General features: G+C 36.1%; 1 protein-coding gene across 1 annotated transcript in view; it reads left to right on the top strand.

The window, feature by feature from the left end:
• Window positions 1-16,249, top strand: part of LOC125058822 (glutamate receptor ionotropic, kainate glr-3) — a 43,965-nt gene extending 27,716 nt beyond the window's left edge. The window contains exons 14-19 of the mRNA XM_047662970.1: window positions 2,610-2,722; window positions 3,633-3,723; window positions 5,166-5,248; window positions 7,030-7,108; window positions 12,881-12,954; window positions 15,885-16,249. Coding sequence (XP_047518926.1) covers window positions 2,610-2,722; window positions 3,633-3,723; window positions 5,166-5,248; window positions 7,030-7,108; window positions 12,881-12,954; window positions 15,885-16,108 — 664 coding nt within the window. The 3' untranslated portion in view covers window positions 16,109-16,249. The remainder of the gene's footprint in view (window positions 1-2,609; window positions 2,723-3,632; window positions 3,724-5,165; window positions 5,249-7,029; window positions 7,109-12,880; window positions 12,955-15,884) is intronic.
• Window positions 16,250-24,430: the final 8,181 nt, after the last annotated feature.

Below are 24,430 nucleotides of genomic sequence, written 5' to 3'. Positions count from 1 at the left end.
TCAAGTTTATGAGTATAAAAGAGACAGTTATTGGTTTTCTTTTGCTACTGTTTATGTTGATCTTTACTGTTTTATATTATTATTATTTTATATATATATATATATGTGAAATGGTGCACAATGTTTTTAATTATTTTAAGCATCTTAATAAAAACAGTTTAATGAAAAAATTTTATATTTAATTTGACATCAGATGCGACTGGGGTTTCTAAGAGGAGTATTGAAAGAATAGTTAGTGAAGTAAAAGTGAAGTGAGTTGAGCTAGATGGAGCTTATGTCGAAAAATGAAAAATTATTTACACAAACTACTCTTATACGTTCTTGGTCTGGCTTAGAACTTTTGGATCCACCCTCGTATGCACCTAATATTTATATGTATTTGACACATTTTTATTTATTTACAACCCACCCAACCTTACTAAAACCAGAGTGGACTAAAATGTATAGTATGGCAAAAAAATCATATTTTGAAACATACTGTATGTGAAATTGCATTAGTGAGAGTACTGTGAACCCGCCAGCTTTCGATAACCGACCTATAACGTCGGTTTACTGACGATAGTTGAACGTGACAACGTCACGAATCGCTCACTCAAGTAGGAGAGAGACAGATGTCGAACGCTGAAGAGCGCGGAGTCCGATTGTGCCTCTCTGTCGCTTCGCGCTCTCGCTTGCACTTCAAGCCTTAAATGGAACGCCTCAGAGCGAGGTAACGCCGCATGAGTCATGTTTTTTCGTGCGTGCAGCCGGCTCCATCGAATTATAAGACGTTATCACGTCAAAAGTGTGTAGTTATGTACACGCGTTAGAAGTTATTCTTCTTTGGCGTAATTATTACGCCATATATATTATTATTATTATTATTATTCTTTTAGCACTTTAGAAGGATGTTTTCCTCTTAGAATTGCATTTTTCTTGTCCATTTTAATGGTCACTTCCAATCAAAACGATATAATATGTACTAATCATGATAATCAATAAACACTATGTTTTTTATCACATTGGAACGGGTTTTCTCATATAGAAATCAATATTTTGGTTTAAAAAGTCTGAAAAATACTACGCCATGACAGACAATGCAACTTGTCGATAAAACAGAGCAAGCGCCAACTAGCGGCCCAGACTGTTTTACCAACGTTTGAACAGATCTTCAGGGTGTCGATTTTTTGTGACGGTGTGCGCGCGCTTCGTAAATATTTACTCTCATCTCTTTTCCCTAACGCTTCAAAAATGTTATGTATTTAATTAATTATTGCCATTTAAAAGTCAATTAATTTTATTATTTCTGTGATATGTTCAATGACAAAAATCGATTGCGCATTTGTTCTGAATTATTTTCCCAGTACAAACAAAACCTTCAAGTTAGTAATTATGTTAGTATTAGTATTATTATCTGAAAGAAAGAAAGAAAGAAAGAGTAAGCAGTATTATACATAATAAATGTTTAGTTAAAAGAGCAGGAGAGGAGGGTGGCCAGGAGGCTCACCTGATGTTAAGTGATACCGTCGCCCATGGACACTCAATGCCAGAGAGCTTGCGAGTGCGTTGCCGGCCTTTTAAGAATTGGTACGCTTTATGAAGGACCCTAAGTCGAATTGGGTTGGAAATACCCACCGCCTATCGACACTCAATGCCAGAGGGCTCGCGAGTGCGTTGCCGGCTTTTTAAGAATTGATACGCTCTTTGAAGGACCCTAAGTCGAATTGGTTCCAAAATACCCATCGCCTATGGACACTCAATTCCAGAGAGCTCGCGAGTGCGTTGCCGGCCTTTTAAGAATTGATGCGCTCTTTGAAGGACCCTAAGTCGAATTGGTTCGGAAATACCTACCCCCCATGGATAAACAATGTCAGAGAGCTCGCGAGTGCGTTGCCGGCTTTTTAAGAATTGGTACGCTCTTTTATTAAGGACCCTAAGTCGAATTGGTTCGGGAATACCCACCGCCTATGGACACTCCATGCCAAAGGGCTCGCGAGTGCGTTGCCGGCTTTTTAAGAATCGAAACGCTCTTTGAAGGACCCTAAGTCGAATTGGTTCGGAAATACTTCAGTGGGCAGCTGGTTCCACATAGTGGTGGCAAAAGCTGCCTTAACAAACGCTCAGTTACGTAACGTAACGTAACGGGCGTCGTAATACGGGTGGTATTTCGTATTCTGCCTCCGAACAACTGTGTGTGTGTTCAAAAAAAAAATTGGTTGTTTGTAAAGTAGGTTTACGATCGAGATGTTTACGTGATAACGTCTTATTGGTGATATAAGTTTTTGGGAAGTAAGGAATTAATGAAGATAACAATTTTTTCAAATTTTAAATTACATCTATCGTTTTATTCACGGAAGATCGGTCCACTCACTCGAACGCTATGCCAGCCTCCGCTTGTGAGGATGCCGCGTGACAAGTTTCACGGAATGACTGGCAGCGCTCGAGATGAGACGGGAGATCGGTCCGTCTCTCTCTCGTTATACCTGCGATCGCGCTCGTGAGGTTTTGGTGTGACACAAGTTTATGAACATGTCACCCGACTAAAACGATTTTAAAGACGTTATCAAGTCTACATTAGTTTAACTGTTCTTTTTAATTGTTAATATATTAATTAACTTATAAATTTCTAGAGTGTGGAAAGAAATAACATTAAACGCGACGTCTGATCAGGCGCAGTACAGAGTTTGGGATTATCCAATCCGGGAACAATATGGTCATATATTGCTCGCTATTAATGCTTCAGGTAAAAATATTTATTAATATATATTATATTACTACTGTGCAAACTCTTTATAACGTTATCCGTTATATAAAAACTCTCTATAACGCAAATACGAGTTAAATTTGTTTCTTTTGGTTTAACACAAAATCCATATATGTTAACGTAAAATTGTAAACACCGTTAGATTGTAATCTATCTCGCGAGATTATAAACTGTCGAAAGATTGTGAACCTCAGCTTACTGCTTACAATTTAACATATCATTATTTGGTAGATTGTACTACACTAACTTAGTTATCATTCAAACTTCTTTGGTCAATTACAGATTAATATTACTTTCCAACAATTTCATATAACTACGAATAATAATACGTTAAATTGTAAGCAGTTCGTTGAGGTTCACAATCTTTCGACAGTTTATAATCTCGCGAGATAGATTACAATCTAACGGTGTTTACAATTTTACGGTGACATATACATTAATTCAGTCTTTATAACGCAACAGCGTGTTTCTGCTGCTTTCTTACGCGTGTAAGAAGTTATACTTCTTTGGCATTATTAAAAATAATTTTTGATTGCATGCAAATAATTAATTACAATTAAATAATCAAAGACTGGAAAAGGAGTCATTAGAGTCAATAAAGTTCAGTTTACATTTGAAAAATTAAATAAATGAATATTTATTATTATTCTCTTATTCGAATGTTGTTTTAAATTATGTCCAATGCCGTAGCATCTTCCGTGGGCAACTTCATTCTGTTAATTTTGTGTCACGGTGCGGGCGCATCGTAAAATTTCACTCTCATCAATTTTTCATAACGCGCCTAAAGAAGTATAACTTCAAAAATTATTTCTTACCGTAGGATCCAAGGTAGGATAGTAAATTAGAACAAAGAGATCAGACAGAATCATTCACATCCAGGTCTTTGCAGGTCCAGTACCGGACGCGAAAACCGGTTTTCGTCAAGTGAATGAACATACAGAAGCCGATTTTGCGTTCATACACGATTCAGCTGAAGTCAAGTAAGTTAATGTGGAAGTATTTCCGAACCAATTCCACTTAGGGTCCAAATCAAAATACGTTTATTCAGTTTAGATGCGTCTTAGCATGCATATGAACGTCAAAAATGTTTACAACATTCGCGAAAGAGCAAGACTACGCCATCCGTTCGCAAAACTACCAGGAGGCCTTGTTCTGAGAAGAACGGGAAAGAAGCTCAGCAAGTTTTACCCTCCCTCTACATTACAATTATTCAAAGGAAAATGTCATAAACCACAACGTCATTAAAGTTACATAAGTAAAAAAAAATCTGTTCTAAAAATAATAAAATAAAAATTTAACAAAACAAATTATGACAATATAATTAGAACTATTAAAACAGTCCTTCCTAGTAGTAGTAGTTTTAAAAAGCCGGCAACACCACAGCCTTCCAGCAATGTGTGTCGTTGGTATTACTTAACATCAGGTGAACTTCCCTTTTGCCCCCTATAAAAACAATCTCTTCAATCGCTCTTCATTTCAGCATCAGCTCCTGAGTGAGGGTACCTATAAGGGCCTTTACTTAATCTGTCCAGTATAGGAGATCAGCCACGCAAAGTGCCAATCACAATTCAAATGATTTTCTAAATTTTCTGGACCTCTACAGCCCTCTTCTAATTGGACTATAAGAAAAGCGTGTTTTTGGTTTTGGCTTTGGGGCCGTTCAAGACAAAAGCACTATAGGGGTGGAGGGGGGACCTTTGATTTTCGTATTTGGTGATTACGTCAACAGTAATTATTTACTTTTTTACACATATACGCACATTGACTATGCTTGAGAACGAAATGCATTTTCGAGGATTTCTACAAATAATCCTCCTATTTGTGAGAGCTTTGCTTACTTTTGACAAGAGGGGGGGGGGGAGATAAATTGCAGTAAATCAAGTTACGGAATACTTGAACGGCCCCTTTAGTTGATCTGTTTCCAGATCATTTTTTTTATAGAACAGGGGGCAAACGGGCAGGAGGCTCACCTGATGTTAAGTGATACCACCGCCCATGGACACTCAATGCCAGAGGGCTCGCGAGTGCGTTGCCGGCCTTTTTTAAGAATTGTTACGCTCTTTTCTTGAAGGACCCTAAGTAGAATTGGTTCGGAAATACTTCATTGGACAGCTGGTTCCACAAAATGGTGGTGCGCGGCATAAACTGCCTTGAAAAACGCTCAGTTGTAGAACGGCGAACGTCGAGGTGATACGGGTGGAATTTCGTATTCCGCCTCGACGTCCGATGATGAAACTCAGCTGCAAGTATTAATCCGAACAACTAAACAAGTAGGTGATCAGCCTTCTGACACACGAGTCTAAGACATTCCGGTTTCCTCACGATGTTTTCCTTCACCATACGAACATGTAATGCGCGTATAGAGTGACTACTAGTGTTATAGAAGAGTCAATCCATTTCTTAGTTAGAGAACTCGTTTTAGATACGAAATAACGAGAAATTGCAACCTCACAGAAGTCGGTGAAATATTCGCGGAGCAACCCTACGCCATTGCAGTTCAACAAGGTATTTATCCACAATAAATAAAAAATGTGTGCGTGTACTAGGTGTACACACGTAAGAAGTGAAACTTCTTTATGACCTTATTTTTCGAAAAATGATCTACTATATGCAACTTAACGAAATTGGTTAAATAAAGTTTAACAAAAGGCTTTTATTATCATAGACATGAATACAAATACAATTATTTCATTTTACCTTACTACTAAGATTATTACAGAATTTCATTAATTGTAATAGAATTATGTATTACTATCATTGTTATCGTTATTATATATTTTTGTTATTAATGGCTTCGAATCTCTTAGGATCAACCGTGGTAGGGACAAGAAAAAGATGGCGCGTAACCGAAAAACGTGACGATTAGCTACAAAATTTCTCCTATACGTCGATAAAAAATTCATTCTAACGCCGATAAAGAAGTTTGACTTCAAAAAGCAACATAGCGCGTAACGGAAAAATGTGACGCGTAACGAAAAAATGTTACACTAAATTTTTTTCCAACCCCGATAAAGAAGTTTCACTTCAAAATATAGTTCTAAGCCAATAATGTCAAAATAAAATATAGAATACACTCTTTATAACGTTATTCGTTCCCTATAACGTAAAAACCATTTAAATTTGTGTGGTTTAACACAAAACCCATACATTAATTCACTCTTTATAACGCAACAGCCAGTCTATTACGAAGAAATATTTTCATATTTAGACATCAACAACATACTTAAGTGTAATTGTTTTTATAATCAGCTTACAAAACTAACCTATTGAGATGCCGAAATTTCTAAGAAAGACACCTGAGGTCATAAACAGCCTTCTCGCCTTTGTTATTGTTAATTGCATTAACACGTGTGAATTCTTAGATTACATTGCCTATAGCGAATTTTGGTAATTGATTTTCTTATTTGGTGATTACGTCAACAATAATTATTAACTTTTTTACACATATTACCCACACATTGTCTATGCTTGAAAACTAAATGCATTTCCGAGGATTCCTACAAAAAATTAATACGTTTATGTAGGTACTATTGTTTGAGAGCTTTGCTTACTTTTGCTGACAAGAGGAAGGGGGGGGGGGGATAAATTGCAGTAAATCGACTACGTAATACTTGAACGTATATCATACTTCTAACCAATGCTTTTTATATATTTTTTATTATTTTATTATTGGACAATTCACACCAATTGACCTAGTCCCATGTTAAGCTGGTGATGCTTGTGTTATGGGTACTAAGCAACGGATATACATACATATTATAGATAGATAGACATATAAATACATATTTAAACACCCAAGACCTAAGCACAACACCAAATGCTCATCACATCGATGTTCGTCTCAGCCGGGGATCGAACCCGGGACCCATGGATTCGCAGTCAGGGGTACTAACCACTAGACCAAGCAGTTACCTGAAAGTGCTGGATTCGATCCTAGCTGGTAACAAAAGACCTGGATGTGGTCAAATTTTAATTAAAATTGTGAAATTAATTTTCACTTATAATTTCACACAAATTTTGAAGCTCGTGTGGTATTCGGGGGATTATTTTTCCGACCCAAATGTCGGCCAATACAATTGCACCATGAGACGAAATGTACAGTTAACAAATAAGAATTTCATAATGAATAAAACAACTACTTAATACTTTTCTTGAAGCAACGACCAGAGAAAATTTTCACAAAAAATTATCAGTATAATACCATGTAGGTTGTACCACGTGACGTCGAATGGTGCAATTCTATTGGCCGATATTTGGGTCGGAAAAATAATCTATATAAAAATTAGGTTCCAGGTTACAAGAGGACTTGTCCAGGACACTTCTGGATTTGCAGAAGGAGAGGTTCCTGGAACAGCTGGCTTCCAAGTGAGATTTTGATTTAAGAAAACAAATATCTTTAAGACAGAATTTAAATATATTTTTTATGTAATAGGAAGCAAATAGGCAGGAGGCTCATCTGATGTTCAGTGATACCGCCCATGGACACATTGCCAGGAGGCTCGCAAGGGCGTTGCCGGCCTTTCATATACATTGCCGTTATTTAAATACACAAAAAACAAACATGTATAAAATTCTAGTATTACTAACTTATCCAAAACGGCTTGACCGATTTCTATGACTTTTCGTAAGGTTAAGATACCAGGTGGGCACACTAATAGCAATAGACACTGTAATCTTTATATAATACTAGCTGACCGGGCAAACGTCGTTTTGCCATGTATATCATTTATAATAAAAAATAGGGGTTGATCGTAGAGGGGTGAAAGTTAGGGGTTGTATGTATTTTTTAATGCTGTATCATAAAAAAATTAAAAAAATATATTTAGGGGTGGACTACCCTTAACATTTAGGGGGAAAAAAAATAGATGTTGTCCGATTCTCAGACCTACCTAATATGCACACAAAATTTCATGAGAATCGGCCATAGTCCGGTCAATTTAGACATCCAAGGTTACAATAATTCGCACTTGGCTGAATATTGGTAGGATTGCTCAATACACTATTATAAAGGAAATGTGAAAAGTCCTCATCGATCCGGCACGTGCAAAAAAATTTACTCCGGGTCAAAGATCACAAAAATGGGTTTTTCGCGATTTTCAGCAAAATGGTAAGTTTTATCATAAAATTAGTTTAGACAAAATTGTAGATCAGATAATAATCTATAAAAAAAATCTAAATACTTTTTTTCCTAAGAGCCACCGTTTTTGAGATATAACGATTCAAAAAGTTGAAAGAGTTGTAATCGTCATAAAATGCACACGTTTCTACGCCACCTTTGAGGTAGTGTACTTAGCGCTTTTTTTTAATGTGGTTTCCCCGGTAGGCCTATTCCACTGATCTTTTATGATTCTGTTTAATTTGAAACTATTGAATAACTGTAGATATTGACAAGGGTTGAAAATGATGAAGGGGGGGTAAATTACAAAAAATAAGAAAATTTATCCGTCTGAATCTAAGTCATCATTAACTTCTGCTTTCTCTTGTTCTTGTTCTTCTAACAACAATCTGTAATATATTCATCAAACAGTTTATCGCCTTTTGCAAAGTGTCAAAATCATACACTATTTTTACATGCAAAAACTGGTTGTGATTCAACATCTGCATTTTTCAGGAGAGGTAAAACAACTGTTTTTAAAATGTTTGAAAAACAAAATTTAGTTCAGTGTGCTGGAGTTTTTAAAAAGAGTATTTCAACTCCACAAGAAGTTATCACCAACGGAATTCGCTTTCTTCTTCTTCTCTTATTTCTTCGCTATGTATGGAGCTCCTAAAAAAATTACGTGCTTAGATAAATTCAGATATGCATGTTTCGTTAAAAATACTCGAAATTAAAAACAAGTGCAGTTAGCATGTCTTCCTCCAACCTCAACCTTTCATCATTTTCCACCCTTGTCTATATCTACAGTTATTCAATAGATTCAAATTAAACAGAATCATAAAAGATCAGTGAAATAGGCCTACCTGGGAAACCACATTAAAAAAAACGCGCTAAGTACACTACCTCAAAGGTGGCGTAGAATCGTGTGCATATTATTATGACGATTACAACTCTTTCAACTTTTTGAATCGTTATATCTCATAAACGGTGGCTCTTAGGAAAAAAGTATTTAGAATTTTTTTATAGATTATTATCTGATCTACAATTTTGTCTAAACTAATTTTATGATAAAACTTACCATTTTGCTGAAAATCGCGAAAAACCCATTTTTGTGATCTTCGACCCGGAGTAAAATTTTTTGCACGTGCCGGATCGATGAGGACTTTTCACATTTCCTTTATAATAGTGTATTGAGCAATCCTACCAATATTCAGCCAAGTGCGAATTATTGTAACCTTACCCCTATTTTTTAGTCTAATTTGACCGGATTACCAAGCCGTTTCGGAGGAGTTTAATCACAAACACCGCGACACGTGAATTTTATATATCAGATAAAAAAACGTGTGTGTACTTATGTACACGCGTTAGAAGTTATACTTCTTTGCCGTAACATGATAAAAATCTTTCTCAAAAATTTTATTCTACGTTTGTAGAAAAAACTACTCTAACAATAGAAAAAAGATATTTAATACATTGAAAGTTTTATTATAACGCATTATCTAGTTAAATAAAGTCTATTTAAATATCATCACATTTACATATCATAACATTTTTAAGCTATTGCATAGCTTCTATCGCGGGCCTCGAGCGTGGAGACCGAATCCAGAAATTCCGTAACGAAAAAAACCTTACGCGTTAGAGCGGGACAGAACGCATACTGCGTCTCACATCGGTCTGACGAAACCGGTGAAGCTGGTGCGCGTTAGAGTGAGACAGACTATATAGGTGTTTTGGTCCTAGTCTGGTAGAGTGGTAGATTGAATTAATTTATCAAAGAAAAAACTTGATAATTCAAGTATTCTTTTTTCTTTGATATTAATATATCAAAGAAAAAAAATACTGCATAAATAAATAATTATAATTGCATAAGTTGAAAAATAAATTATGCAATAGCTTTACCGCGGCAGTCCCCGAGTGCCATTTTTATTTTAAAATGTTAACTATGCTAACTTCAGGGTGCAAAACATTAATTAGACTAATTTAGTTTTTACTGATAAGGGGTTTTCATATATGTATTTAAATCGTTTAATTGCAAATAAAGTGGTACATTAAGATCTTTCTTTTGACAATAAACTTATGCTATCTATTATTGTGAGAGACTGGTGCTTGAAAAAGATTGGGAAAACCTGTTATTACAAGTCACCAGTCCCTCTTGGACATAGTGGCAAAAAGTATTGCTAATACAACTTTGAAAAACGAACAATAAATAATATACAAAAAAAAAATTAATAAAAATACAATTAATTTATCAAAGACAAAAACTTGATAGGTAATTCAAGTATTCTTATTTCTTTGATATTAATATATTTAAGAAAAAAGATACTGTATAAATAAATAATTATAATTGCATAAGTTGAAAAAAAATTATGCAATAGCTTTACCGCAGCAGTCCCCGAGTGCCGTTTTTGACGTGACAACGTCTTATAATTCGATGGAGCCGGCTGCACGCACGAAAAAACATGACGCATGCGGCGTTACCTCGCTTTGAGACGTTACCTCGTTTAGAGGCGTTACCTCGCTTTGTGGCGTTACCTCGCTTTGAGGCGTTCCATTTAAGGCTTGAAGTGCAAGTGAGAGCGTCCGCGCTATACAAAATATCTATCAAACAAATAAATTAAAATTATCTTTTGAAAAATGCAACCATTCCATCAGTATTTTCTCATGACGTTGTCACGATCAACTATCGTCAGTAAGCCGACTATACAGACAACAGATTTTTATTTTAAAATGTTAACTATGCTAACTAGGGGCCTCATAGCCTAGCGGTCTTATTAAGTGGCAGCTAGGTGAGGGGTACCGGGTTCGATTCCCGGTTCGAGGGCAAGTTTTAATTTAATTTAAATTTTTTCTCGGCCTTTGGGAGGGTTGTGCGGTACCAGGCGAGTGCCTAAACCGTACATCGAGGACATGGTCGAATTTCTAAGGCAAAAAGCACGAATTATAAAAATCTTATACTTGACGCTGGCTAATGCACAAACCGTGCCAGAGCCATATAAAAAAAAAGGGTGCGTGTACTTATGTACGCGCGTAAGAAGTTATACTTCTTTGGCATTATTAAAAATAGTTTTTGATTGCATGCAAATAATTAATTAAAATTAAATGATCAAAGACTGAAAAAGCATGCATTATACTCGTAGTCAAGAAAGTTCAGTTTACATTTGAAAAATTAAATAAATAAATATTTATTATTATTCTCTTACATTATGGTAGGGGAGCCCAAGAGGGGATTTCGGGATTTACTAAAGCGCGGCAGATTAATATATAGGGGGATACCTTGTACCCGGTTAAGTACCTCCACAAAATATGAGGCCCATATATAAGGCCGCACGTGAAGGAGACAGGATCAGTTTAGTAAAAAAAAATTGACCATCAGAAATTCCCGAGCGCGTCAGATTAAGGTAGGGTGAGTTAATTACATCCTAAAAAGTGTATATTCCACTAATCTGACAATTTGAGAGTGACGGAAAAAAAGGGGAGGGCAACAAAGTTGTAAAAAAAAAACGTCATCTCGACATTCTCGAGCGTAGCTAATTTTTTTTTCATTTTGAAGGAAATAATTCAAGAATAATAAAAAATATATAATCTGACGATTTCCGCAAGCCGAAATAACAAAAATTCGTCGATAAAGTTAAATGCGTGCAGCTGCGTGATGCCTACATTTCCTTAAACCGATCGGAATCTACTAAACGGCGTTTCAAATATTTCCCTCAAAATTACATTTCCTGTGAATTTGAACCGATTCGGACCGATAGATTTTGAGAAATTTTGAAAAATCTTAAAAAAATAAGAAATATTTTTTTTAATGTGGTTTCTTTATCGATCAACTTCAAAAACTAATCCGCCTTTGAGCTTGAAAAACCACGTCTATCGCCACCAAGCTGGTCAAAAGCGGTTGATTCGTTCGAGAGATATCGTACACGAAAGAAACCCGAAAAAGTGTTTTTTCGGGATTACTCCGAAATTTGTGGTTCGATCAATTAAAATTGCAAAATTACTTATGAGGATGATAAAACTGCGTCGAATGCCGCCAACCGCGTGAAAATTGCTTGATCCATTCAAAAGTTATTGCGGTTTGAAAATTCCAAAAATAGTGTTCTATGAAACTTCTATCAGACTTTCGAGCTTGGAGAGCTCAAATGCATAGAAATGTTATTTCTTTGAACTCAGCGAGCTCAAAATATCAATTTTAAGCGCCCAGGAATGGAATTAGCGGGAAGTTGCAGGGATGGCCCTTTAGGTGAACCGTTTTTCTATTTTTTTTTTGTCAGATCAGGCGAATCCCTCTAGATAATCGTCAGATTATGAGACAGTACGTTTAGAACATAAAGATGAACCACATATATCTTAATCTGACGCGCTTGAGTATTTCAAAATTGCGATTTTTTTTTGCAAATTAAGAAAATGGCTGTGGGTTTGCGTCCCATCGAAATCGTCAGATTAGTGAATGAGAGCTTTTTTTTGGTGCACTTAACACTCCCTTAGAAAATCTGACGCGCTCGATAATTTTTTTTTTGTTTTAATTTTCAACCCTTAAATACAACCACCCGCATCATGCAAACGATCAGATTAACATACGTACATTATTAAAAATACGTAGGGCATAGATGCTATCAATATCTGACGCGCTCGAGGATGTCCATGCAACAGTTTTTTTTTACATATTTAACTATCTATAGCCGCTTCCCCCACCGATGAAAAGGAATTTATCATATAACATTTTTTTCTTCTTTTTATCTAAGCTTTGCATCCCAATAGGTCTCTACGACGCTCGAGTAAATCCCCATTTAGCATCGTGGGCTCCCCTACCATTAAGTGTAACATAAATTCTATTATTATTCGAACATTGTTTTTAAATTATGTCCAATGCCGTAGCATCTTCCGTGGGCAACTTCATACTGTTAATTTTGTGTTACGGTGCGCGCGCATCGTAAAATTTCACTCTCATCAATTTTTCATAACGCGCCTAAAGAAGTATAACTTCAAAAAACTGCTAACTTCAGGGTGCAAAACATTAATGTATATCAATTGTTACATTTAAGATACTGGAACGAAACAGCTCGCCAGACATGTCCAGATGCTGATGAATCGGAAGGGATCACTCTGGAGAGTTTAGGTATTTTTTTGAACATATTTTACAGAAATCAAATTCTATTAACATGGACTCTCAATGGGGGGATCGCGAGTGCGTTGCCGGCCTATTTTTTTTATAAAAAACAGTGAGCAAGAAGGCTCACCGGATGTTTAGTGATACCGCCGCCCATGGACTATTAATGGGGGGCTCGCGAGTGCGTTTGCGGCTTATTTTTTATATATAAAACAGTGAGCAAGACCGCTCATCTGATGTTTAGTGATACCGCCGCCCATGGACTCTTAATGGGGGGCTCGCGAGTGCGTTGCCGGCCTATCTTTTATTAAATATAAAACAGTAAGCAAGAAGGCTCACCGGATGTTAAGTGATACCGCCGCCCGTGGACTTTCAATGGGGACTCGCAAGTGCGTTGCCGGCCTATATTTTAACAAAATATAAAACAGTGAGCAAGAAAGCTCACCGGATTTTAAGTCATACGCCCATGGACTCTCAATGCCAGGAGGCTCGCAAGAGCGTTGCCAGCCTATCTTTTTTTAAATATAAAACAGTAAGCAAGAAGGCTCACCGGATGTTAAGTGATACCGCCGCCCATGTACTTTCAATGGGGACTCGAGAGTGCGTTGCCGGCCTATATTTAAACAAAATATAAAACAGTGAGCAAGAAAGCTCACCTGATGTTTAATGATACCCATGGACTCTCAATGGGGGGTTTGCGAGTGCGTTGGCGCCTGGCGGCCTATTTTTTTATAAATAAATAACGAAAACCGCTGTAAGAGTCATACCGCTAAAAGTGCCTTACACGCCGTAACTTTTGAGTCTAAGGCCAGAAACTTACGATGTTTTCCTTAGTATGAGTCAGTATGAGTAAGAGAAGGAAGTGAGCTTAAATCATTAATATGTCAAATGTAAGAGACTCTACTAGAGGGCAGTCCCAAATCCTGTGGGCAGTTTCTCTTTTAATTAAATAGACTATTTTTAAAGGGCCTGGGACTAGTGCTAGACAGGCTACTTCTAATTAATTTCCGATATTTGTTTAAAAATAAGTGTTGTTTGATGATTTGCTTTTAAAAAGAGTACCGAGAGTTTTTTCACCGGATTTTTCTCTCGGTCTACAGCCTCCGATTGCCGATGAGTAGACATGTCTACCGAGACAAATTTAATGGATACCTACTCTTCTTTAATAAAATCCCAGAGGCTCTTTTATCTCTGCCTTTTAATAAATTTAAGAAATGTATTAAAGAAAAGCTGTGTAAAAAGGCTTACTATAAAGTTAACGATTATCTAGTTGATAAAAGGGCCTGGGACTAGTGCTAGACAGGCTACTTCTAATTAATTTGCGATATTTGTTTTAAAATAAGTGTTGTTTGATGATTTGCTTTTAAAAAGAGTACCGAGAGTTTTTTCACCGGATTTTTCTCTCGGTCTACAGCCTCCGATTGCCGATGAGTAGACATGTCTACCGAGACAAATTTAATGGATACCTACTCTTCTTTAATAAAATCCCAGAGGCTCTTTTATCTCTGCCTTTTAATAAATTTAAGAAATGTATTAAAGAAAAGCTGTGTAAAAAGGCTTACTATAAAGTCAACGATTATCTAGTTGATAAAAGGGCCTGGGACTAGTGCTAGACAGGCTGTTTCTAATTAATTTGCGATATTTGTTTTAAAATAAGTGTTGTTTGATGATTTGCTATTTTAAAAGAGTACCGAGAGTTTTTTACGCCGGCTTTTTCTTTCCTACACCCTCTGTCTTCATACGCCCGAACCCAATAACCTATCTCAATCCATAATCCACCATCTGAGATAGTAATCTTAATCCAAACGTTGTAACAAGTGTGCCAATAACTAATCGACGGTTTGTAATAGCCATCTGTCGATACAAGCTATCCATGGACGGTCGTATCGGTGTCTGTGGATAGACCTTTGTATGAAAATGACAATTGACGAAAGGTCGGTTTCAACAGTTAATTATTTTAACAGATTTTAACTTACACCAGTTTTTGAAATAATTAAATAAAAAAAATAAAAAAAATGTATATCTTAATGTTATTTGTACGGTTTTATTTACATTGATTATCAAATATGAGTGAAAACTCGGTAAAATGGAAGAACAAAGAGCATTTTATCCGTCGCCAAAAATGGATTGTCTTCGTAGGGTTTGGTTATTGGGATTCAGATAGGAGATCGATCGACTGTCACGGTCTGTACTCAGATTGTTTTCAATCCTAGATTGTGGATTATTTATTGGGTTCGGGCGTTAGTCGATGAGTAGGGATGTCAACAGATTCAAATTTAATGACGTGGAATAAGTGTTACCTGTATCTTATATTCCTTAATAAACATATTTTTGAACTTCTTTATCGGGGTTGGATAAAAATTTTGTATAACATTTTTTCGTTACGCGTCACATTTTTCAGTTACGCGCCATCTTTTGAAGTGAAACTTCTTTATCGACGTATGGGAGAAATTTTGTAGCAGGTTACGCGCCATGTTGCTTTTTGAAGTCAAACTTCTTTATCGGCGTTGGAAAAAAATTTACACACATTTGTCACATTTTTCGGTTACGCGCCATCTTTTTCTTGTCCCTACCACGGTTGATCCGAAGAGATTCGAAGCCATTAGTAACAAAAATATATAATAACGATAACAATGATAGTAATACTAATAATAATAATAATAATTTTATTAATCAGACAAATATAGCCCATTCTATAATAATTCTATTACAATTAATGAAATTCTGTAATAATCTTACTAGTAATAAGGTAAAATGAAATAATTGTATTCATGTCTATGATAATAAAAGCCTTTTGTTAAACTTTATCTAATTTAACTTTATTTAACCAATTTCTGTGAAGTTGCATATTTTTTCGAAAAATAAGGTCATAAAGAAGTTTCACTTCTTACGTGTGTACACTAGTACACCCATAATTTTTAGCTTTTTTTTATTGACAGGTGGCGTATTTATTGCGACATTATTTGGACTGGGTTTAGCTATGGTTACGTTAGCCTGGGAGGTGTTTTACTACAAACGAAAGGAAAATAAGGTGAATGTGGTGGAAAAGCCGAAGAAAATGGCATTTTCAAAAGTCAAGAAGAGGAAGGGCCCCATCACCATTGGGGACAGCTTTAAACCAGTGTCACATATTAATGTGAACCCAAAAAACTATATACCTTAGGTATTATTAATTAAATTGTTCTGTCACTAATAACAATTGACCATTACATATATACATTTTTATTATAATAATAATTTATTGCAAGAATATGGTACAAAAATGTGTAAGGTACAATCGTATACGTCCCGCACGTTGATATTGCGACTGGCGGCCATCTTAGTGACGTAGTCGACTGTCGAACTGTCAGTGTCAGTACCGAGCGCAAGGTCGGCCAGCGCTTACGCGTATTGAGTATATCTGTTAACGTAAAATTGTAAACACCGTTAGATTGTAATCTATCTCGCGAGATTATAAACTGTCGAAAGACTGTGAACCTCAGCTTACTGCTTACAATTTAACGTATTATTATTCGGTAGATTGTACTACACTAACTTAGTTATCATTCAAACTTCTTTGGTCAATTACAGATTAATTTTACTTTCCAACAATTTCATATAACTACCGAATAATAATACGTTAAATTGTAAGCAGTTCGTTGAGGTTCACCATCTTTCGACAGTTTATAATCTCGCGAGATAGATTACAATCTAACGGTGTTTACAATTTTACGGTGACATATCTACCACGTGTTTTTAATTGCTTTTTATTTTTGTTATCCTGTTTTACTTTTGTTGTTTAGTTTTGTTATCATACTAATCCTATTAAAATGCGCAAGAAAGTAATTACTTTTTTGTTGTCTGTACTTTTTTGCGGAGGATGACGTCACGTAGCTGTTATTGTGACAAGGTTCCATGGCGCGCATATATATATGACTTTATATGTCGTAATAATGTCATGATGTACTCATAAAAAAGGTATTTATGTACACACATATATACCGTATTTATAATATTCTTTATCTACATAGTAATAATAATAGTTCAATGGAAAAATAAAATACATTTCAAAAGTTTGGTCCCTGTGGCAGTGTACCTTTAACGCTGGCAGCATTTCCTCGCTGTATTGCGATACTTATTTGTTAAGGAAAGCACCAGCTCTGGGATCACCGGTACTATCTACCAGCCTTGAACCCCACGGCCCAAGAGTCCAAATGGAAGAAATTAAATTAATATAAAAGTTAAGTGTTTGATTTGATAGCTCTATTTACAATATTATTAACCTACATAGTTATAATAATTATTAAAAATTAATAAATAGAAAATTGTGCGTGGTGGTGACCTCAGCCCTGCGATTCTGTAACTCACTTTTCGAACTCACACAGCGGTTTTCGCATCGGCGGTCGCTCTCAAATCAGTCGTGAAGCAGTCATTTTATGATTTGGCATTCTGAAAAGGTGGGAGCTTGTAGTTTATTGTTTATCGGAATGCCAAATCATAAAATGACTGCTTCACGACTGATTTGAGAGCGACCGCCGATGCGAAAACCGTGTGAGTTCGAAAAGTGAGTTACAGAATCGCAGGGCTGGGGTCACCGGTACTGTGAGGCGTCAACTTAAATCTAATTAATCAAATTTAATTAGCGCTTGTAAGCTTGATCCCCACAGCCCGAAAGTTCGCCAAAGGGAACAAAATCGAAGTGGGAGGAAAGACTCTTATATTTGAAATAAATTGCATATTTGATTTAATATTTGTATTTTTAGTCATTTATTTTTGTATTATTTTTTTTCTATTTTATAATTTATGCACACAAATGTTGTGTGTTCTCTGTATTTGTTTCGTTAGTGTGCCTTAATAATAAATTAAGTATAGTATTGTCTTTTATTGACATAACCTTTACACATTTAAAGAAAACACTTTTAACCGGATTAAAGTTATGTATTATTATAAATTTACAATTATTATACTTCTTCAGTCACCGTGACCACGCACGCAGTGAAGCACGCGAAACGTCGGTTAAATTTAGAATTATGTAAAATAATTGTAAACTTTAATCCGTTTAAAAAGTGTTTTCTTTCAATAAATAAAGTAATTAATCTAGTTAGATATAATCGTTTTTTTATGTTAACATAAGATTGTCTTAATAAAAGTTAACACGTCTAACAATGTTTTATTATTACAATCCTTCAAAACCCGCCGAACAGTCCGACGTACTCTTGTTAGAATACCGCACTGAATCTTCTGACTTCCTATTTACACGGAAGAACTCAGAAGGTTGAAGTGAATGGTAAGAGGTCCTCTGGGTCGGAAGTAGATATGGGGGTACCACAGGGCTCAATTCTTGGCCCTTTCCTCTTTCTTGTTTATATAAATGATCTACCTTTCATGGTAGAAAGAAAACATCAGATAGTTTTGTTTGCTGATGACACGTCCTTGATTTTTAAAATCAAACGACAAATAACAAATTTTGACGATGTAAACAATGCTCTATCGTCGATTGTACATTGGTTTAGTATGAATAACCTTCTACTTAATGCAAAAAAGACAAAATGCATTAAATTTTCTGCGAAAATTGCAAGGGTTATGGATACTGGACCAATTATAAACGATGAGGAATTGAATCTGGATGATACAACTGTATTTCTCGGAATCACCATGGATTCAAAACTTCAGTGGTCCCCTCATATTAACGGATTGGCGAAGAGACTTAGTTCTGCAGCCTACGCGGTTAAAAAAATTCGCTCACTAACTGATGTCGATACAGCTAGACTTGTTTATTTTAGTTACTTTCATAGCTTAATGACTTATGGCTTATTATGATGGGGTCATGCTGCTGATGTCGAAACTATTTTCATCCTGCAGAAGAGGGCTATTCGTGCAATCTATAATTTAAAATGTAGGGAATCTCTTAGAGATAAATTCAAGGAAATTAATTTACTTACCTTTCCCTCGCAATATATTTATGAAAATATTATGTATGTATACAAAAATAGTGATAAGTTGACTAGAATAGAACATACGCACAATGTTAATACACGGAACAAACGCAGGCTGCAATTTCCCCGTACTAGACTATCTAAAGTTAGTAATTCTTTTTGGGGAAAGGGATACTCTTCTTTAATAAAATCCCAGAGGCTCTTTTATCTCTGCCTTTCAATAAATTTAAGAAATGTATTAAAGAAAAGCTGTGTAAAAAGGCTTACTATAAAGTCAACGATTATCTAGTTGATAAAAGGGCCTGGGACTAGTGCTAGACAGGCTACCTCTAATTAATTTGCGATATTTTTTTTAAAATAAGTGTTGTTTGATGATTTGATATTTTAAAAGAGTACCGAGAGTTTTTTACGCCGGCTTTTTCTCTCGACCTACACCCTCTGTCTTCTTTGCCGATGAGTAGGGATGCCTTCAAATTTAATGACGTGGAATAAGTGATACATGTATCTTATGTTCCATAATAAACATATTTTATTTTATTTTATGTTGTTCGGAATCTTGCGCAGTTTCGTCCGGTCACAACTCACAACTTACTGATAAGCTTTTTGTAAATTGGCTCATATCTTTGTATTGTTGGCCTCAGATCGGGGAGGATCATCCGCTGAATTTAAGCATTAGTAAACGGAGGAAAAGAAACTAACCAGGGAACCCTTAAGGTACTGACAGACGTGCTCATTACTAGAACGAAAGCATGCTTTTATTGAGCAAGTGCTCATTAGTAGCACGTGTGTAATGTAATGAGCATGCTACCTGAGGCACGGGCAGGTGAGGGGCGTGCTCCGAGCACGTCTGAACATGTTTGCTTATTAGCATGCTATTATCCATTTTGTCTCGATCTGCGGTGGACGACTGTTTTATGCAATTAATTAAAATGAAACCCGCAATACGTCGCGTTGGGGAGAAGAAAAAACTTTGCTTTTTGTGTCACATTATAGAAGTTATGAATGTCTGTGGAACACACATTCTCCTTTATATAAAAATAATATTGCTCGTAATAATTATGAGTTCTGTACGGATAGCACTGTCACTATATATACTTGTACATCCATTTTGGCCTAGAGCCTGGTGCCAAATAGCACGTCTGTCCGTACGTTTGCTTTGAGCATGCCTATTTAGGAGTATGCTTTAAATCAAGCTTGCTTATTTCTGGAAAATGTGAACAGTTTGCAGAGCATGCTAATTTTAAGCAAGCTTATTAGCATGCTTTTTTTGAGCACGTCTGTCAGTACCTTAATGAGCACGTCTGTCCGTACTTTCAGGCGCGAAACACACAGAAAAGGCATAAGTAGAAGGCGCGGCGCAGGAATCTTGCCGCTTCAAAACGCGTCGATACAAAATGTACGTAAGCGGCACGTTGTTAATTATACTCAAGCGGCGTGGCACAGGCACGTCGTTTTGTCGCCTGTTTCGCGTCGCCAGCAGCAAAGCAAGCGCATCTTCGTCATCTGAAGAGGAAGACATGATATCACGATAAAGTCAGCCTGCGTAATTTATTTATTTTATTTATTTATTTATGCATCAACAAAATAGACACTAATACAAGTAATGTAACACAAACACAAGCCAAGTACTACCCGATTATAGGCGCATACCACATTCTAAATTTGTATAAGTACATTAAAAGAAGAAAAAATTAAGTTAAGATAAACCAAAATAAAAACATTACAAAATGAATTGAATTAATTGAATAACCCCGATAAAATCTTAATGAGTAATCAGCTGAGCTGCTAACTTTTTGAAAATTGATGGGGAGTTTGAAAACATATCTATTTGGGGGAATTCACGACCCCCCCATTGCGATCCAATACCACCAACAATTTCAACGCTATGAATTAAATTATAACTCTTTAAAGATCTATTTAATGTAGCATTCTGACCCAGATTTGATTTTGCAAGCTTAATTCTGAAAAAATCGTTGCAGCTTTTTAGGAACAGAAATGCGTAATGACTCTTTGTGCCGTCTCTTCGCCTCTTTGATATAATTTAAGTCACATCCGTGCCTTATCTGTTCCACGCCGGCTCTGCGCCTGCGCCGCCACCTTACGCCTTTTCTGTATGTTTCGCGCCTTTGCAGCAGCAATTTGTTTTGAAATATTTAAAAAGAAAGCTTGTGCATAGAGGGTGGATTGCGGGAAGGGGGTCACACAATTAACAAAAGTAGTTAGGATTTTGGATATAACATCTCTAACATTAGGGGGGGCTGAAAAGTTCTTTGGGGATAGAAATTTTTTGAAGTGAAACTTCTTTAGGCGCATGAGGGCAAAATTTTTATGGAACGTCACGAAGATGTGCAACGTTTTTGTCGAAGAAAAGGGAGAGAGCGATTGAGACCGATTGAGACCGATTGAGAGAGAGTGAGAAGGGTGAATTACCTTATAGAAATTCTATTTTAAAATTAAAATTTCGTAAAAAGAATTAATGAAATATTAGTATTTTATAGTTTGTGCAATAATAATAATTTTATAGTTAATGACAATTAAATTCTTTAAATATTTATTCATATAGGTAACACAATGTACACTTATAAACGTCAAAAAAGAAATATACGCTTAGAAATAATGCTTCTAATTTTACATTTACTGCTAGCTCTCAAATCAAGGGGGTAGAACGCAAGAGAAGAATTGGCAATAAACGCTAAATCGAGATAAACCGTTTTTTACCTTTAAAACTTTTTCACAATAAAACCAGTATTTTTTGTTCACTTTTTAGTTTGATTTGCTTTAAAAGCGTGTTTTATAGTTTTTTTAAACTATATTTATTTTCCACTTTTTAGTCCTAGCAGCAATACGTGTTGTCTCAATTTAATCGTATTGCTTTGTGGACTTAAAAAAAAATTCATTGTTTTTTCGAGATAAACCTATGAAATTATTATATTATCGCTGATTCTTAATAAGTGTACAAAGTTTGAATTAAATCTGTCCGTTTAAAGTGGGTCAAAATCGAGTCCGAAGGAGTCGGTTACATACATACATACAGGTGAAGCTAATATAAAGCGTGTATTAAATAAAAATGAGTCTTTATAAAGTATTTTATTAAAAAGTCATCTGATTACATCAATAAACCATGTAAATTGTACAATAATAATAATTAATTTATTACCGTAAAATAATTAAATAAATTATTAAGTCTATCGGGTTTTGCTTCTCTTCTTTTATTGAACATTAGCCAAGATGATCCACCTTGACCCACCACGGCGTATAAAGCTTCGGGATTCTGGGGAGGTTACCGGATATAGAACTAAACGCCCCGTAATGAACCCCCCACTGGGGATAAGCGTATTCATAATACTGGTGAGCCTTGAGTTCCGCCACTTGTTTAATAATATGGACATAGTATCTCAAATCAGTGAACGCAAAAATCCTATCCTCATTCACGCGAATCTCGAAGCAACCAACCCCAAGAAGATTCTCCCCTAGCAACAGCGGGCCACCATTTTGGATCCCAGAATATCTCAAAACATTCTTGAAGCATATGAACTTCCCCCAGAATTTCGGAAGGTATTTCGAACAGTCGACAATGTGCTCCTCCTTTGGTAGTGCGAAGTAGATTTTGTAATTCTCTCTGATGTGCTCCATATACTCATACCCCGAGCCAGCATAGAGGAGTTTGTCCTCTTCGGCTGTTACCGTGTTGATGATGGTCAAATGTGGCTGGATTAGAAACGTTTGATATGGATACTGATAGGATTGCGACGGTTTCCAGTAGACGAACATACGGTCCCGGCTGAATATGACAGCCAGGTCGTGCCTGGGACTATGCTCCCCTTTGGGGCCGTGCTGGTGTTCGGGATTCATGCTGGGCGCAAAGATACGCCACACCCGCCAGACGCGGTAACGGTATGGTGTGTTGTAATAGCCAGCTCTGCCCAAAGCCCAGATCCGAAGGTCCGTCTGTCTGTGGAGGTAGGGGACGAGGTAGTTGGAGGATGTCAGCAAAATTCGTTGGTTTAATATCGCAGCTGTGGACAGAGGAATTGCGTCTGAAATGGAAAGACGTGTATAAGTACTATGTGTTGCATTTCCTACACATTGCCGTGTAGTCTAGTCGACGAGTTGAAAGTGGTACAAAATAGAGATAGTACTTAAAATTATGTGCGATAGCTCATTGGATCTAGAATGACGTTTAGATAAATGTGCCAAAAGCGTGTATTAGCACATAAAAAATTGCAAAAGTTAGTCGCAATATTGGCGCTAGAGAGAAGAGGCCTAATGTGTAAAACTGCTTTTCTTCTTTCGCAATGGCAAGCAATAAAACATTTCTGTATTTGCAAAAAAAGTTGTCTTAATGTAAGTGAAATCCTAAATTAAAATATTATTAAGATTTTTTATCCAATTGGATGGTAAAAGGACTTATTTATTAATAACATAAATAAGTCCTTACTTCATGATTACACCAGTTAAATGACATAAGAGTCTAAGAATAAAAAATAAATGGTTTTTTGACATACGAGGTTATGATTCTACAGTGACGATATATATAGTATAAGATCCCGATATACAACGACCTTCACCGAGATGCTTATTTAATGAAACGTATAACATTTATAAAAAAACATATTATTATCATAGTATTAACAATTATAAAAAAATATTTTTTTAAAATATTAATAAACATACTAAAATTTGCTACGCAACCCATATGGATTATATTTATTGACATATTAAATTAAATATAAAATACGTTTCATTAAATAAGCATCTCGGTGAAGGTCGTTGTATATCGGGATCTTAGACCAATAATTTAAGCTAACTGCAGGAAGCGAAATAAATAAATAAGGTGAGTTAAGAAAGTATAAAAAAAAATCAGTGGCACTACAACTTTTCTGAATCTGTTTCATGATCATTTTTAAATCTAATAGACAAGATCAGCCTCCAATGCTTTACACACGCCATCAACATTTTGGGTCTAAGACATGTCGGTTTCCTCACGATGTTTTCCTTCACCGTTCGAGCAAATGTTAAATGCGCACATAGAGAGAAAGTCCATTGGTGCACAGCCGGGGATCGAACCTACCACCTCAGGTATGACAGTCGCACGCTGAAGCCACTAGGCCAACACTGCTCACTTATATAAAAAAACGTGTAGCACTCGGGGACTGCCGCGGTAAAGCTATTGCATAGCATTTTTCATCAACTTATGCAATTACAATTATTTATTTATGCAGTATTTGTTTTTCTTTGATATTAATTCAAGTTTTTTCTTTGATATTATTTCAATCTACCACTCTACCAGACTCAGACTAAAACGCCTATATAGTCGGTCTCACTCTAACGCGTACCGGCTGCACCGGCTGTGACGTCACCGATCTCGTCAGAGAGATGGGAATGCGTAGTATTCGTTCTGTCCCACACTAACGCATATTTGCCGCACCTATATTACGTCATCGTGTGTTAGGTTTTTTTCGTTACGGAATTTTTTGATTCGGTCGCCGCGCTCAAAGCCCGCGATAACATCTATGCGATAGCTTAAAATATAGAGAGACGGCTCATTGGTCTAGTGGTTAGTACCCCTG

The sequence above is a fragment of the Pieris napi genome, chromosome 18 (assembly GCF_905475465.1).
Source record: "Pieris napi chromosome 18, ilPieNapi1.2, whole genome shotgun sequence".
NCBI lineage: Eukaryota > Metazoa > Arthropoda > Insecta > Lepidoptera > Pieridae > Pieris > Pieris napi.
This window is presented reverse-complemented; position numbering and strand designations above follow the sequence as displayed.